Source organism: Mobula hypostoma, chromosome 11 (genome assembly GCF_963921235.1).
Source record: "Mobula hypostoma chromosome 11, sMobHyp1.1, whole genome shotgun sequence".
NCBI classification, from domain to species: Eukaryota; Metazoa; Chordata; class Chondrichthyes; order Myliobatiformes; family Myliobatidae; genus Mobula; species Mobula hypostoma.
In genome coordinates this window covers 5601646-5616180 of record NC_086107.1, presented here as the reverse complement: position 1 = coordinate 5616180, position 14535 = coordinate 5601646, and the positions used below count along the sequence as shown (strand labels likewise).

At 43.7% G+C, this 14535-nt stretch overlaps 1 protein-coding gene across 1 annotated transcript in view; it reads left to right on the top strand.

The window, feature by feature from the left end:
• The window catches only part of LOC134353565 (spondin-1-like), a 349278-nt gene that overhangs the window by 27238 nt on the left and 307505 nt on the right, over window positions 1–14535 (top strand). Inside the window, exons 4-5 of the mRNA XM_063061609.1 lie at window positions 4912–4985; window positions 9349–9471. Of these exons, the coding sequence (XP_062917679.1) occupies window positions 4912–4985; window positions 9349–9471 (197 nt within the window). The remainder of the gene's footprint in view (window positions 1–4911; window positions 4986–9348; window positions 9472–14535) is intronic.

Sequence of the window (14535 nt, the reverse complement as noted above, 5' to 3'; positions counted from 1 at the left end):
CACCATGGACCCATGCGTAGTGCCATTAATCTGGTCTCCGTGGCATTCCCCTGGGGTACACTGCCACCACCAAGGTTTCATCACTAGGACAGGAAACTAGTTACTGTTTACTGTTCACTAGTTATATGTGCAGCACACTACATGAATTTTGAATTATATTTTATTAACTTATTTGTGATAATATTTTGGTTTATGTGCTGTATGTGATATATGTATTGTGGATACACCATGGGCTGGAAGGACGTTCGTTCATTTGGTTGTATATACTGTATGTACAGTCAGATGACAATAAACTTGAAGTTGAACAATGTGCTGGAGGAACTCAGCAGTTGTTGAATTACTAGTTACAGCAGTTACTGGGTTGTTCATTTCAAGACAATTATGGTCTTGTAAACTAGCCCCAACTGCAATTACAGCCGACACATTCGTGTTGTTACTAGGGTTGGTGAGTTCTATGCCGATAAACAGGCCATTTAGTTCAATTGATCCAAGCCAACCAAGATTCCCATCTAGCCCAGTCCCAGTTGCCCGCATTTGACACAGATTCCTCTAAACCTTTTCTATCTACAGTACTGTTGCAAATGTCTTAGGCACATATAAAGTATATAGCTAGGATGCCTAAGCCTTTTCACAGTACTGTAGTAATTTTATGTATTTGCACTGTACTGCTGCCACAAAAGAAAACAGACTTCATGACATGTGAGTAATGATAAACTTGATTCTGATATGGGTCTCTGTTGTGGACTGAGAGTGGGAAGGGGGCAGGGAGAGGGGAATCATGGTTGGGAAAAGTGGAAGGAGAGGGGAGGGAGTAGGAAGCACCAGAGAGACATTCTGTAATGATCAATAAACCAATTGTCTGGAATCAAATTACCTTGCCTGGTGCCTCAGGGGTGGGTGTGTCTGCACCCGCACCACACCCTGACCCTGGCATTCCTTCTATGCCACCTGTCCCACAGCTCTCCCACGGTGCTCCACTCTCGTCATTCTGAACATGGTTTGCTCCCGCCAGATTTACTACCTCATTCTCTGCTCCACGCTGACAACTACTGTACTGTGCAAAAGGCATCAGCATCCTAGCTACAGTATATATATATGTTCCTAAGCATTTTGCACAATTCTGTACAATGTACTGTACTTGTCAAAATATCTTCAAGATTCAAGACTGGTTAATGTCATTTCCAGCACACAAATGTAAGTGAGAAAGAAATTGTTACTCCAGGTCCAATATAGCACAAAAAAAGGCAATAGTAAAAACAGAAAAGAACAAAATAGTCATTAAAAAATATATAAACTCATATACACAGATTGACTATAAGTCCATAAAGTGATGCTAGGTGCAGGAGTGTCTGTATTTAAGGTGATCGACTGGAAATGATAAAGTAGTGGTGGTTAGTGGTGTGGAGGAGTGAGTTAGTGGGTGGAGGTGTTGATCAGCCTTACTGCTTGGGGAAAGTAACTGTTTTTGAATCTGGTGGTCCTGGCACGAATGCTCCCTGATGGGAGTGGGACCTACAATCCTTAAGCAGGGTGGATGGGTGTAATAAGGTCTTCAGGCTTGCATGGGGCACCGGAGAGCATTGGACTCTGAGGTTTTTAAGAGCATCCAAATTGGTCAATTGTTGTTCAAAGTGAGTTGTTAATTATTTAGAGTTCCTTGCATTTTTTTTGAGCGACTTGTTCTTTATAATGTGCTCTCCTGGTGCTTTCTGTTTTAGCTTGTTAAGTTTATTTTGACAGGCTCAGAGATTCTGTGTTACTTGTGTTAGTTAAACGGATGCTTGATTAGTGCCAGTCGCGGTGTCCTAGTTTTGAGAATGTTACTTTTTTCGTGGTGTCGCTCAGATGAGCCACCGATGATCTGCTGGAACTTTTATGAATAAATTCTCATCACTGCCTCTACACTGGAGTCTGTCTTCCCTCCGCGTTTGGGCTCCAAGATTGCTAGGGCACATCATGACAGAAGGACCCTGCCAAGTAATGGACCAAGTGGAAGTTGAACGGTGGCGTTTTCTCATCGGTCAGCTTTAGGTGAGAACTTCACCTATTCTCCAGTCTGATTTTTGAGTTTCTCAAGTTTACATTTCGAGTGCCCTAGTCTACGTTCCAAGCTTCTCAAGTCTACATTCTGAGTATCTCAACTTTATGCTCTGAGTGTCTCCAGTCTACATTCCAAGTTTCTCAATTCCATGTACCGAGCTTTTCTAGTCTACATTCTGATTTTCTCTGGTCCCTGTTCTGAGCTTTTCAAGTTATAAGTACCTGGGTTCTCAGCTGCAGGGTCCTGTGACCCAGGTCTGCATAACAAGCAAGCTTATGAATAAAATTCATTTGATTCAATAAATCAGCATTCATCAATAGTGTAAATTTGGTAAGAACTTACCCTTTCCTGACATTGTCCCTTGCAGGTAATGGTACTTCTTTGTTAATATCAAATCACACTATTGAGAATAATTGAAATAAGCTTACATGCCACCACTGCAGTGGGGTGGACCAACCTTATACAATACATAATCCCCTTCTGTCTGTTCTGATGAGCAATGCCAATGGTAGCAAACCCTCCAGTGCATAAGTGTCTACAGAAACAGTAATTTGAGTTTGCCACCCTGAAGAGCCCTGCTCCAAAAGTCGATTGCTGGCTGGAGTGTGCAACCACACTAGCAAAGTAACCCTATCAAGAGTAAGTGACCTTATATTTAACCTCTTGATGAAAGTGATGGTACTGAATGCGAAAATGGAACTTTCATGTAACAAATGAAACTGATCTACAGAGAGCCAGGTAGCTTGAAGTAGTGAAGAGTAAAACATGGTCAGCAAGGTGTGTCCAGGATCCTTCCTCAGGTTTCCAGTTTCATGATTTCAAGGACTCAAGTTTCTGAGTCTCAGTGTTTTTCCCAGGTCTAAGCACGCTACTGTAAGCGTCCGAGGTTCTCAAGGTTCTCAGTTTTCCCGTGGCCTTTCAGGCTTCCAAGGACTTTTCAAGGTTTCTAAGTTCTTTACAAAGTTTCCAAGGACTCTTCAGCATTTCCAAGGTCTTTTCAATGTTCTCTGCATCTTGAGGATTCCCAAGTCTGTCCCAATGTTCTCAGGTCTCTCTCAAGGTCCGTAGGTCTCTCTCTCTCTCTCTCTCTTGTTCCCCATGATTCTCTCTTGTGATCCCAGCTCTCTCGAGTTATCCTTGGACCATGTGCCTCATGTTTTCAGGGCTTCCTGAGCCATCAGCTGCCAGCCATAGGGAGGGGGTACTGTAATAAGCTCTTTGGGCCTGAGCAGGGAGTCAGAGAGCTCTTGGCTCCAAGGCTTTTATAGCATTGGAATTGGTGAATTGGTATTTAACATGAGTCATTAATCATTTAGAGTTCCTTATGTTTTTCTCGAATGACTTGCTCTTTGTAATGTGGTCTCCTGGTGCTTTCTGTTGAAGTTCGTTAAGCTTATTTTCACAGGCCTGGGGATTCTGTGATACTTGTATAATTTAAGCGGATAGCCTACTGGCACTAATTGCAGGGTCCTAGTTTTAAGAATATTACTTCTCGTAGTGTCGCTCAGCTGAGTCATTGATGTTCTTTTGGAATTCTTCTGAATAAACCCTTGTTGCTGTTCCTACGTCAGAGTCCGTTGTTCCTCCACACCTGGGTTCCAATATTTCCAGTGCATATTGTGACAGTGGGATCCTTTATGGTGTTGCTAGCCCTCTTCCTCTTAATAGTGTTAATTATTTTAATAGTTGTTATTGTACCTGCCTCTGTCGTTTCCTCTAGCTCTTGTTCCATTAACATACTACCCTCTGCGCGTGAACAAATTTCTCCTTATGTTGCTATCGAATCTCTTCCCTCACCTTAAACCTTTGACTTTTCATTGTTGATTCTCCAGCCCCATCTATCCATCTGGCTATCTGTCTGTTTGTTTATCTATCTATCCATCTATCTATCTATCTATATCTATTTATGTCTATCTATTTGTATATCTATCTGTATCTATCTACCTATCTACGATTTGTGAAATGTGCTTTAAGTTCTGCCCGATGGAAGGGGGGATAATTGGGAATGTCTGGGGTGAGTGGGTTCTTTGATTAAGTTCTCTATGTTACTGAGGCATTGAGGGGTGAAGACATGGAGGGAAGGCTGGTGTCTGTGATGTACTGAGCTGTGTCCATGGCTCTCTGCAGTTTTCTGTGGTCACGGGCAGAGTAGTAGAACAGTTGCCGTACCAATCTGATATATCCAGACAGGATGCTTTCTGTGGTGCCACGATAAAAATCAGTGAGAGTCAAAGAGGACGTGCCAAATTTTGTTAGCCTCCTGCAGTATTAGACACATTGATAAGCTTTCTTGGCTGTGACGTCAAAATGGTCGGACCAGGACAATCAGTCCTCAGAACTTCAAACACTGAACCCTCTTGACCACAATGCCATTGATGTAAACAGCAGTATGTGCATTAACTCCTTCCTAAAATTAATGACCAGCTCATTAGTTCTGCTGACACTGAGGGGAATATTGTTGTCAAGGGAAAATGGATCAGCCATGCTGGAATGGCAGAGCAAACTCAATGGGCTGAATGGCCTAATTCTGCTCCTATTTCTTATGGTCATATTGTCACGACACCATGTCATTGGCTCTTTATGTCCATCCAACCTGCCAATTTCAACTTAGAGTAAAGCTCCCCCTAGCCGATGTCAAAGTATCTTACTGGTTGTGAAGCACTTATGGAACAGCTGAAGAACATAAAAAAGAACTTTTGTATAGATTGAAATTTGTCCTTGCACTCCTAGTTCACACCCAGGGGGTTTGCTTTATGAAGTCAAAAATCACCCAGGCAAAGCATTGTCTTTCTTCCAATTTTGTCTCATTATACTGTGCTGTCCGTAAAACTCCCCAGGGACAGTGAATCATCAACCGTTTCATTTTGCAGAGCAAGCATTGTGCAGAAGCGGGTGATCTGGTTCCAAGATGATGGGGCACTTACCAAGAGACTGTGCGAGAAAGGTAAGTGTAGTTATCTGACACCCCATCTAATTGTCCCAGTGAGATTGTTAATTGTCCTTTGCCTTCTATCATCACTGCAGAACTTGTACGTGTCCAGTGCAAAGAAGCCGGCAGATAATCATTGCGGACACTACCCACCCTGCAAACTGCCTTTTCCAAAAGCTCCATTATGGAAAGCACTTTAGGGTTTAAAGAAAAAAATTCACACCATTTTAAAAGTTTCTTCCCCCCGGCTGTTAATCTAATCAATCATTCTAGTTAGTGCCTCTCCCATACCTCACTCTATCTATTACCTCACTATAAACGTTTTAAAACTCTTTTTATAATGCTGTTTACATTGTAAATGCACGTTGGTATTTATGTGTTTATGAACATTTTATTCCATATCTTTGCTTCTAATTTTATTTTTACATAATTATTTGATTGAATGTTGTCGGTTTTTGTTGCATGTTTTGGCAACATGTCACAGTAATTTCCTAATACATGCAAATGTATATGGTAAATAAAATTGATCCTTGATCCATGAGTTGAGTTTGCTCTTGTGTTGATGTACAATGAATCATGGTTTGGGACTGTTATAGTTTAAAGCCAGCTCTTGGCAGTGGAGTCATCGAGTCATATAGTACAGAACTAGGCCCTTCGGTCCAACTGGTCCAAGCTGACCAACATTCCCATCTAAGCTGGTCCAGGTTGACCAACATTCCCATCTAAGCTGGTCCAAGCTGACCAACATTCCCATCTAAGCTGGTCCAGGCTGACCAACATTCCCATCTAAGCTGGTCCAGGTTGACCAACATTCCCATCTAGGCTAGTCCAATTTGTCTCTCTCTGGTATATATCCCTCAATATTTCCTATCCTACTATCTGTCCAAGTACCTTTTAAAGATCAATGATTCAAAGTTTAGCTTTATTTGTCACGTGTACATCGAAATATACTATGAAATTCCTGTTTACGTCAGATCAAATCTGCGCGGATTGTGCTGGGCAAATGTCGCCACGCTTCTGGTGCCAACGTAGTATGCCCACAACTCACTAACCCTAACCCACACATCTTTGGACTGTGGGAGGAAACTGGAGCACCAGGAGGAAACCCATATGGTCACAGGGAAAACATACACACAGCAGTGGGAATTGAAATTGGATCTCACAGCTAGTGCTGTAGGGCGATATGCTAACCGTTACGCTACCATATCGCCACGTCCAAATGCTGTGAATGTGCCTGCCTCAACCACGTCCTTTGCAGCTTCTGCCACAGGTAGACCACCCACCATGTGAAAAGGCTGCCCTCGGGTTTCCTATTCAATCTCTCTCCTCCCACCTTAAAGCAATGCCCCCCAGTTTTGATTTCCCAACCCTGGGAAAAAGACTCTGCATTCAACCTCTCTATGCCCCTCATGACTTTATTTGCTTTCAAAGACCATCTCCCTTTCTCGATGCTCCAGTGAATAAAGGCCTAGCCTTCTCCCACATTGCAGTTTGCGTGACTTTGTTGCAGATTGAGACTAGAGCTCAGAGTTTAATCCTCCCCATGAGCAGGTGGGATTTCCTCTGGGTGCCCTGGTTTCTTCCCACAGTCCAAAGGTGTACTGCTTAGTAGCTTAATTGGTCATTGTAAGTTATCCTATGATTGGGCTAGAGTTAAATAGATGGGTACCTGGACGGTGTGGCTCATTGGGCCAGAAGGGCCTGGTCCATGTTGTATCTATAAATAAATAAATATACTCAACGTCCCAATATAACTCAGCTTCTCAAGACCTGGCATCATCCCTTGAAAATCTCCTCTGCACTCTTTCCATCCTAATGGTATCTTTTCTACAGAGAGGATTAAAGCTGAACAGAATATTGCAAATGTGGTCTCACCCCGTGCCTTGTAAAAATGCAATATAACACGCCAACTTTTACTGTGCATCAGTGTCCTTTCCGTTGAAGACCACCATGCTGATAGCCTTCTTCACCAACCTATCGACGGGTGATGTCACTTCCGGGGAACCACATACTTGTTCTCCTGAGCCCCTCTGTTCCATACACTCCCCAATCCATTACCATTCATGTGTGTGGCACAATAGCTCAGTGGCTTACATCACCCGGGTTCAATTCCTACTGCTGTCCGTAAGGAGTTTGATCGATCTCCCCATGACCGTGTCGATCTCCTCCGGGTGCTCTGGTTTCCTCCCCCATTCCAAAGACATATCAGCTAGGGTTAGTGAGGTGTCTGCATGCTATGTCGGTGCCAGAAGCGTGGTGAAACTTATGGGCTGCCCCCATCGCGTCCTCGGACTGTATTGGCCATTCTCGCATATGCCAAATTTTACTGTATCTTTTGTTATTTTGACATGCGTACATGTGATAAATAAAACTGATATTTATCATTTCCAGTCAGTCATCTTTTGTACAGACACACCTGTTTCACTTTATGGACATACAATCAATCTATGAATATAAACTACCTTACGTATTTATATTTATTGTGTTTATTATTATTATTATTATTGTGTTAGATTAGATTAGATTCAACCTTATTGTCATTGTGCCGAGTATAGATACAAAGCCAATGAAATGCAATTGGCATCGGATCAGAAGTGCAAAAGTATAGTATCATTTACAAAATAACTGCGAATAAAAAAAGTGCTACAGTATACAAATATAAAAGTACTGAGACAGTCCATACGGATGCAATACTGCTTAGCGCTGTGATGTGAGGCTCTTCCATAGCCTGCTGGTGCGGGAGCGGAGGCTCCTGTAGCGCCTACTGGATGGGAGGAGAGTAAAAAGTCCATGGTTAGTGTGAGATGCATCCTTGATAATGCTTTTCACCCTGCTCAGGCAGCGTTTATGGTAGGTGTTCTCAGTGGTGGGCAATTGGGTGCCGATAATCCACTGGGCAGTTTTCACTACCCGCTGGAGTGCATTGCGGTCCGATGCGGGACAATTGCCATACCCCACTGAGATGCAGTTGGTGAGTATGCTCTCAATGGTACAGCAGTAAAAGTCCGTCAGTATCCTGGGACAGAGGTGAGCTTTCTTGATGCTCCGCAGGAAATAAAGATGCTGTTGCGCCTTTTTGATCAGGATGGAGGAGTTCAGGGACCAGGTGAGATCATTGAAAATGTGGACACGAAGGAATTTGAAGCTTGATACATGCTCCACCACAGCTCTGTTGATGTGGGGACATGAGTGTGGCTCCTAGCATGCCTGAAGTCCACAATAATCTCCTTGGTCTTCTGGGTGTTAAGGGCCAGATTGTTGTCGGTACACCACACGGCCAGGTGCTGGACCTCATCCCTGTAGGCTGTCTCGTCATCCCCTCTGATCAGGCCAACCACTGTGGTGTCGTCTGCGAACTTGATTATGGAGTTAGAACCGTGTACAGGAACGCAGTCATAGGTGAAAAGGGAGTACAGAAGAGGGCTCAGCACACAGCCTTGAGGCACGCCGGTGTTCAGGGTGAGAATGGAGGAGGAGAGGTTGTCTAACTTAACTGATTGGGGTCTGTTAGTCAGAAAGTTCAAGGTCCAGTTACAGAGGGATGAGCTGATACCCAGCTGACGAAGTTTGGCGATCAGCTTGGAGGGGATCACAGTATTGAACGCCGAACTAAAGTCAAAGAACAGCATTCTGACGTAAGAGTTGGGGCTGTCCAGGTGGGTCAGGGCAGAGTGAAGTGCTGTGGAGATGGCATCCTCTGTAGACCTGTTGGTACGATAGGCAAATAGATGGGGGTCCAGGGTAGTGGGCAGACAGGATTTCAGGTGTGATAGAACCAGTCTCTCAAAGCACTTTGCAATGATGCGGGTGAGTGCAACTGGGCGGAAGTCATTCAGGCCCGTGACAGTGGAATGCTGCCCGACCTGCTGAGTTCTTCCAGCATGTTGTGAGTGTTGCTTTGACACTGGAATGCTTTGGCACTGGCATGATGGTGGCAATCTTGAAGCTTGTGGGGACAACTGCCTGAGCCAGGGACAGACTGAAAATGTCTGTGAAGACCCTGGCCAACTGCCCTGCACAGACTCTGAGCACACGGCCAGGTATTGCATCCGGACCAGCTGCCTTCCGTACATTCACCCTGCTCAGGGGGGCGCAAACATTGGAGGTGGAAAGTGAGAGAGGCAGTTCACCAGGTGGGAGATCCGCTTTGAGGGTGACCTCCTCGTTCCCTCGGTCAAAGCGAGCCTAGAAATAATTGAGTTTATCAGGGAGGGAAACAGAGCTGGAAGGGGGCACAGTTCTAGGTGGTTCTTTATCTTATTGTGTTTTTTTATATTGCATCAGATCTGGAGTAACAGTTATTTTGTTCTCCTTTACACTTGTGTACTGGAAATGACATTGAACAAACTTGAATATTGAATATATTTCTCCCTTCCAGCGCCTAATGAAGAGCTTACCACAGAGAGACCCATCCAGGACTGCTGTGCCTGTGGGACAGCAAAGTACCGGTTAACGTTTTATGGAAATTGGTCAGAGAAAACCCATCCCAGAGATTATCCAAGTAAGACATGATATCTATATCTATGAACTTTTCTCTTCATATGTGAATGCCTTCTGTATCACAAGCTTTAATAGACTGTGAAATAGTCTTTATGATTAGACTTAAATCAATTTAAGGAGGCTGTTGAAATGCAAATGAATCCAGCCTATCTTTAAGTTGTAGTGAATCAGAATCAGGTTTAATATCACTGGCATATGTTATGAAATTTGTTGTTTTGTGGCAGCAGTACATAGCAATTACAGAGCAGTACACAAAAATCATAAAATTACAAGAATATATATAAATATACACGCACACAATATTTAGGCAAGAGTGGATATTGGACTACTGGAAAGTGATGCTGGAGAGGTAGTAATGGGGAAACAAAGAAATGGTGGAGGAACTTAACAAGTCTTTTGCAACAGCCTTCACAGTGGAAGACACTAGCAGAATGCCAGAAGTTTGAGAGTGTGAGGGGTCAGAAGTGAGTGCATTTGCTTTTACTAAGGAGAAGGTGCTTGGGAAGATGAAAGGCCTGAAGGTAAATAAATCACCTGGACCGTATGGACTACCCTTCAGGATTCTGAAGAAGGTAGAGGAAGAGATTGCGGAGGTATGAGTAATGATATTTCAAGACTCACTAGAAAGGTTTCAGAAGACTGGAAAATTGAAAATGTCACTCCACTTTACTGGTTGGCCGTCAGTGACTAGGGTACGGATGGTGGAATCGATGGTTTTGCGGCCATGTTTGTGGTTGAGAAGGATAATAAATCATCTATGATAGAACGGCTGAGCAGAGTCGATGCCAAAGTTTCATGGAAATAGTTAAAAAGGTATAAAAAACACAAACTACTGTTTAATTGAGTAACAAATTAGGTAATTAAATGAAATACAGAACAATGAGAATGCCTGCAATATTACTATAAAATTGTGTATTAGTTCCAAATAGTTATTAATGGAGAAATTCATATGGTGTATGCTGCCGTGTATGGGGTATCCAGGGAGTGACAACACCTCTGGGGAAGGGTCACATCCATTCTGGGGTAACTCACTCACATTTGTGTCCCACCAGACACTCTGCCCTCACCTGTGGCTTCGAGTAGCTGTTTACATGTGACATCGACCATACCCTAGTACACTGCTTTAACACGCAGGCTAAACCAGGTGAGAGGAGCCATCAGGTCTCATACTCCCATCAGATAGGGATATGCCTGCCCTTGGGTGTGGTTAGCTCCAGCAGACTGAGCGTATGAGAGCTAATGACCAGGAAGGCAATTCTGCAATGCTCCCTGGAGAGGGAAGGGCATGACAAGGCACAGCGAAAGTTATGGACATCAAAGGCAACCAAGGAAGACCCCAGTTGTTATGACTACTGTACTTGTATTACTGAACCTGAAATTCAGACAATACTTTCAATGCTTGCATCCTCCAAATCCTCTTTCTATTGTAACATTCAAGATGATTGTTGATACCTTCAAATTCTTTGTAGTTCCCAACTTGTTGAAGTAGTGAAATCTTTTAATTTTCACTCTCGGCCATTCCTGGCATCTCCAAGCCTGAATGTTTGAAGCTGCAGTGAGGGAAACAGTTCTGAATTGTCTTACGGCTTATTACTTGGCAACTATCAGTGACAAAAATCGCAGCTGTTTGAACACAAGCACATGCGGAGATTCGGCATGTCGTCAAAAACTTTGGCAAACTTATATAGATGTGTGGTGGAAAGCGTGCTTACAAGTAGCAATTTGGCCTGGAATGGGAACACCAATGCCTTTGAGTGAAAAATCCTGTGAAAGGTGGTAAAACCCTCCCAACTATTGAGCACATTTACATGAAACACTGTTGTAGAAAAGCAACATCCATCATCAAAGATCCTCACCACCCAAGCCATGCTCTTTTCTCACTGCTGCCATCAGGTAGAAGGTACAGGAGCCTCAGGACTCACACCACCAGGTTGAAGAATAGCTGCTATTCCTCATCCATCAGGCTCTTGAACAAAAGGGGATAATTGTACTGATATAAGGATTCTTCTATCTTGTTATTTCATGCTCGTTATTTATATCTGCATTTGCACAATTTGGTTGCAGTTGACAGTTCTTGATCTTTGCAGTTCACAGATGCTGTTTACAGTTACTGTTCTATAGATTTGCTAACTATGCCCGCAGAAAAAGAATCTCAGGGTCTTATGTGGTGACACGTATGAACTCTGATAATAAATTTTACTTTGAACTTTGAACATGCGGCTGACGCTATCTAAAATCTGTTCACTCTAAGTAGCGTCTAACGGTCACAGAAGGGCACGCAACTGATGCTAGTTAGAAACTGTTTGGCAACATTCTCCTGTCCCAATTAAACGGCATTGTGTCTCAAATAAACGAAGAGAATCTTGGCTATATCTCGTAAAGGGTCTCGGCCTGAAACGTCGACTGTACCTCTTTCTAGAGATGCTGCCTGGCCTGCTGCGTTCACCGGCAACCTTGATGTGTGTTGCTTGGCTATATCTTAATTAGTTTTTGTTCTTTAAGAGTTGTCACAAATAAATGGCTACGCTGACTAACTGATGGCCAATTAACCAGAATCCACCATATACATATAGATACAGTATATATCCGTAGTCCTCTGTTGGTCAGGGTTGCCTATGGATGTTGCGTCCCAGCTGTCTACGTGATACACAAGCCAGGGCAGTACATTATGGAGAGCAAGGTGTTGCCCATGTGGCAGGCTCCCCTTCACCACACAGCTGACGAATTTAAATAAACAGCAGAGACCAATAAAGTTTGGCACCAGCAGCATTGGAAGAGTTGCCAGTCAGTGTTAAATTCAATGTAGGACTGCTTTTGGGACTCCAGCTCCAGATATTTCCTTGGTGTTTACTGCTGAAGCCTTCCCCATGAATGGGTATAGCCACAAGGCAGCGGAAATATGAGATCGGAGTTTCTTTCTCTGAAGTAAGCTGCCAGCTACAGCTGATGAACCCTAGAAGCAACTAGTTATAAGGCACCAGAAACCTGCCTTTGTCCCTTCCCCTGTCAGTAGAAGCTGTTCCACTGGGCTTAGTAGCTAAGCCACACTTGAGAGCCAGGAGCTGGACTTGCCAGATGCTATTTGAGACGCATGCCATTGGGCGCATTTAGTAGTGGAGTGCTGCAGGAGGTATGTTGAACAGGAGAGACAGAAGGAGTGCCGGGGCAGGGGTTTGCATGGGGGGAGAGGTGCTACGGGTGTAGACACACCCAGCCCTGAGACACCAGGCAAGGTCATTTGATTCTAAACAATTGGCTTATTGATCATTATAGAATGTGTCTCTGGTGCTTCCCACTTCCTCCCCTGATGATGTATACATATACACACATATACATATTTTGTTTGATGGGAATACTCAGTGTTAATAAAGTTTAGAAAATTAGTGTTGGGATTAGACAACATAAATTGGCTGTTCTGCCCATCTGATTCATGGCACTGTTCATCCTATCCCCTCTCACCCTTCACCAGCCTACCATCTTGTTCTTTTGGCACTCACATTCTTCTTGAGTCCTTTTAAATCCTAGAATATTCTCTTCTAAAGGTTCACCTTCTCTTTGTTCTCTGAGTCAAGCAGTTTCTTCTGATCTCCAGTGGGATTCATCAGCAACCATCTCATAATTTATGGGCAAACAACAGGAATTCTGCAGATGCTGGAAATTCAAGCAACATACATCAAAGTTGCTGGTGAACGCAGCAGGCCAGGCAGCATCTATAGGAAGAGGCGCAGTCGACGTTTCAGGCCGAGACAATTTATGGCCCTTGTTATGGATTTCCTTGCAAGTGGAAACATCTTCATCTGTCCTATAGAAACATTTTGAATGTTGAAAGGCATGGACAGAGTGGATGTGGCAAAATTGTTTCCCATGGTGGGGGAGTCTAGTACGAGAGAGCATGACTTAAGGATTGAAGGGCGCCCATTCAGAACAGAGATGCGAGGAAATTTTTTTAGCCAGAGGGTGAATCTATGGAATTTGTTGCCACGGGCAGCAGTGGAGGTCAAGTCATTGGGTGTACTTAAGGCAGAGATTGATAGGTATCTGAGTAGCCAGGGCATCAAAGGTTATGGTGAGAAGGCGGGGCAGTGAATCAGCTCATGATAAAATGGTGGAGCAGACTCAGTAGGCCGAATGGCCGACTTCTGCTTCTTTGTCCTATGGTCTTATGGTCCTACTGTACATTTTCATCATTTCAAAGATGTCAGTCGTGTCACCTCTCAGCATTTCCTCTTGGTAGGGAAGAGCCCGTATGTGCTCCAGATAGGATCAGCTTTTGTTTTATCCCTTCACATTTTTATTTTTCTCCGTCTCCAGTGCCTCAGTGTTTCCTTCCAATAGATTCAGCAGATTCTCTCACAGGACATTTGAATTAATCTACAGAATAACTGTTGACTTTAAAAATCATTCCAGAGTGTCATGGAAGCGTAGCAGATAGTGCAATGCTTTACGAGGCCACAAACCCAGGTTCAGCTCCCACTGCTGTCTGTCAGAACTTTGTATGTTACCACGTGGGTTTCCCCCGGATGCTCCAGAACCCTCCCACAGTCCAAAGACATGAACGTTAGGGTTAGTAAGTTGCGGCCATGCTATGTTGGCGCCAGAAGTCTGGCAATATTTACAGGCTCTCCTCAGCACGGCATTTGACTGCGATGGTCGTTGACTCAAACAACACATTTCACTGTATGTTTCAATGTTTTGATGTACGCGTGACAAATAAAGCTTATCACTAGTCTGTATTCCAAGTGGCCTGCAACAAATGGGCTCCTGGATCGGCTGTAGTGATGACTGGCTTCGTGGCTGTGAACTCACTTTCACGAACTTCAGTTCTGAATGTTATTTGCTTACTTTTATTATTTGCACTGTGTGTTTTTTTCTGCACGCTGGGTGTTTGATAGTCTTTTTAATAGGTTCTATTTGGTTTCTTTGTTTTGTGGCTGCCTGTGAGGAGACAAGTGTCAAGGTTGTATAAATTAAAGCTTAAGTTCAAAGTAAATCTATTTGTAAGGGGTTTCTTCTTTTATGTTACTGCGTATGTTAATCAAAAGAGAGGGAGGAGAAGATGGCGGTG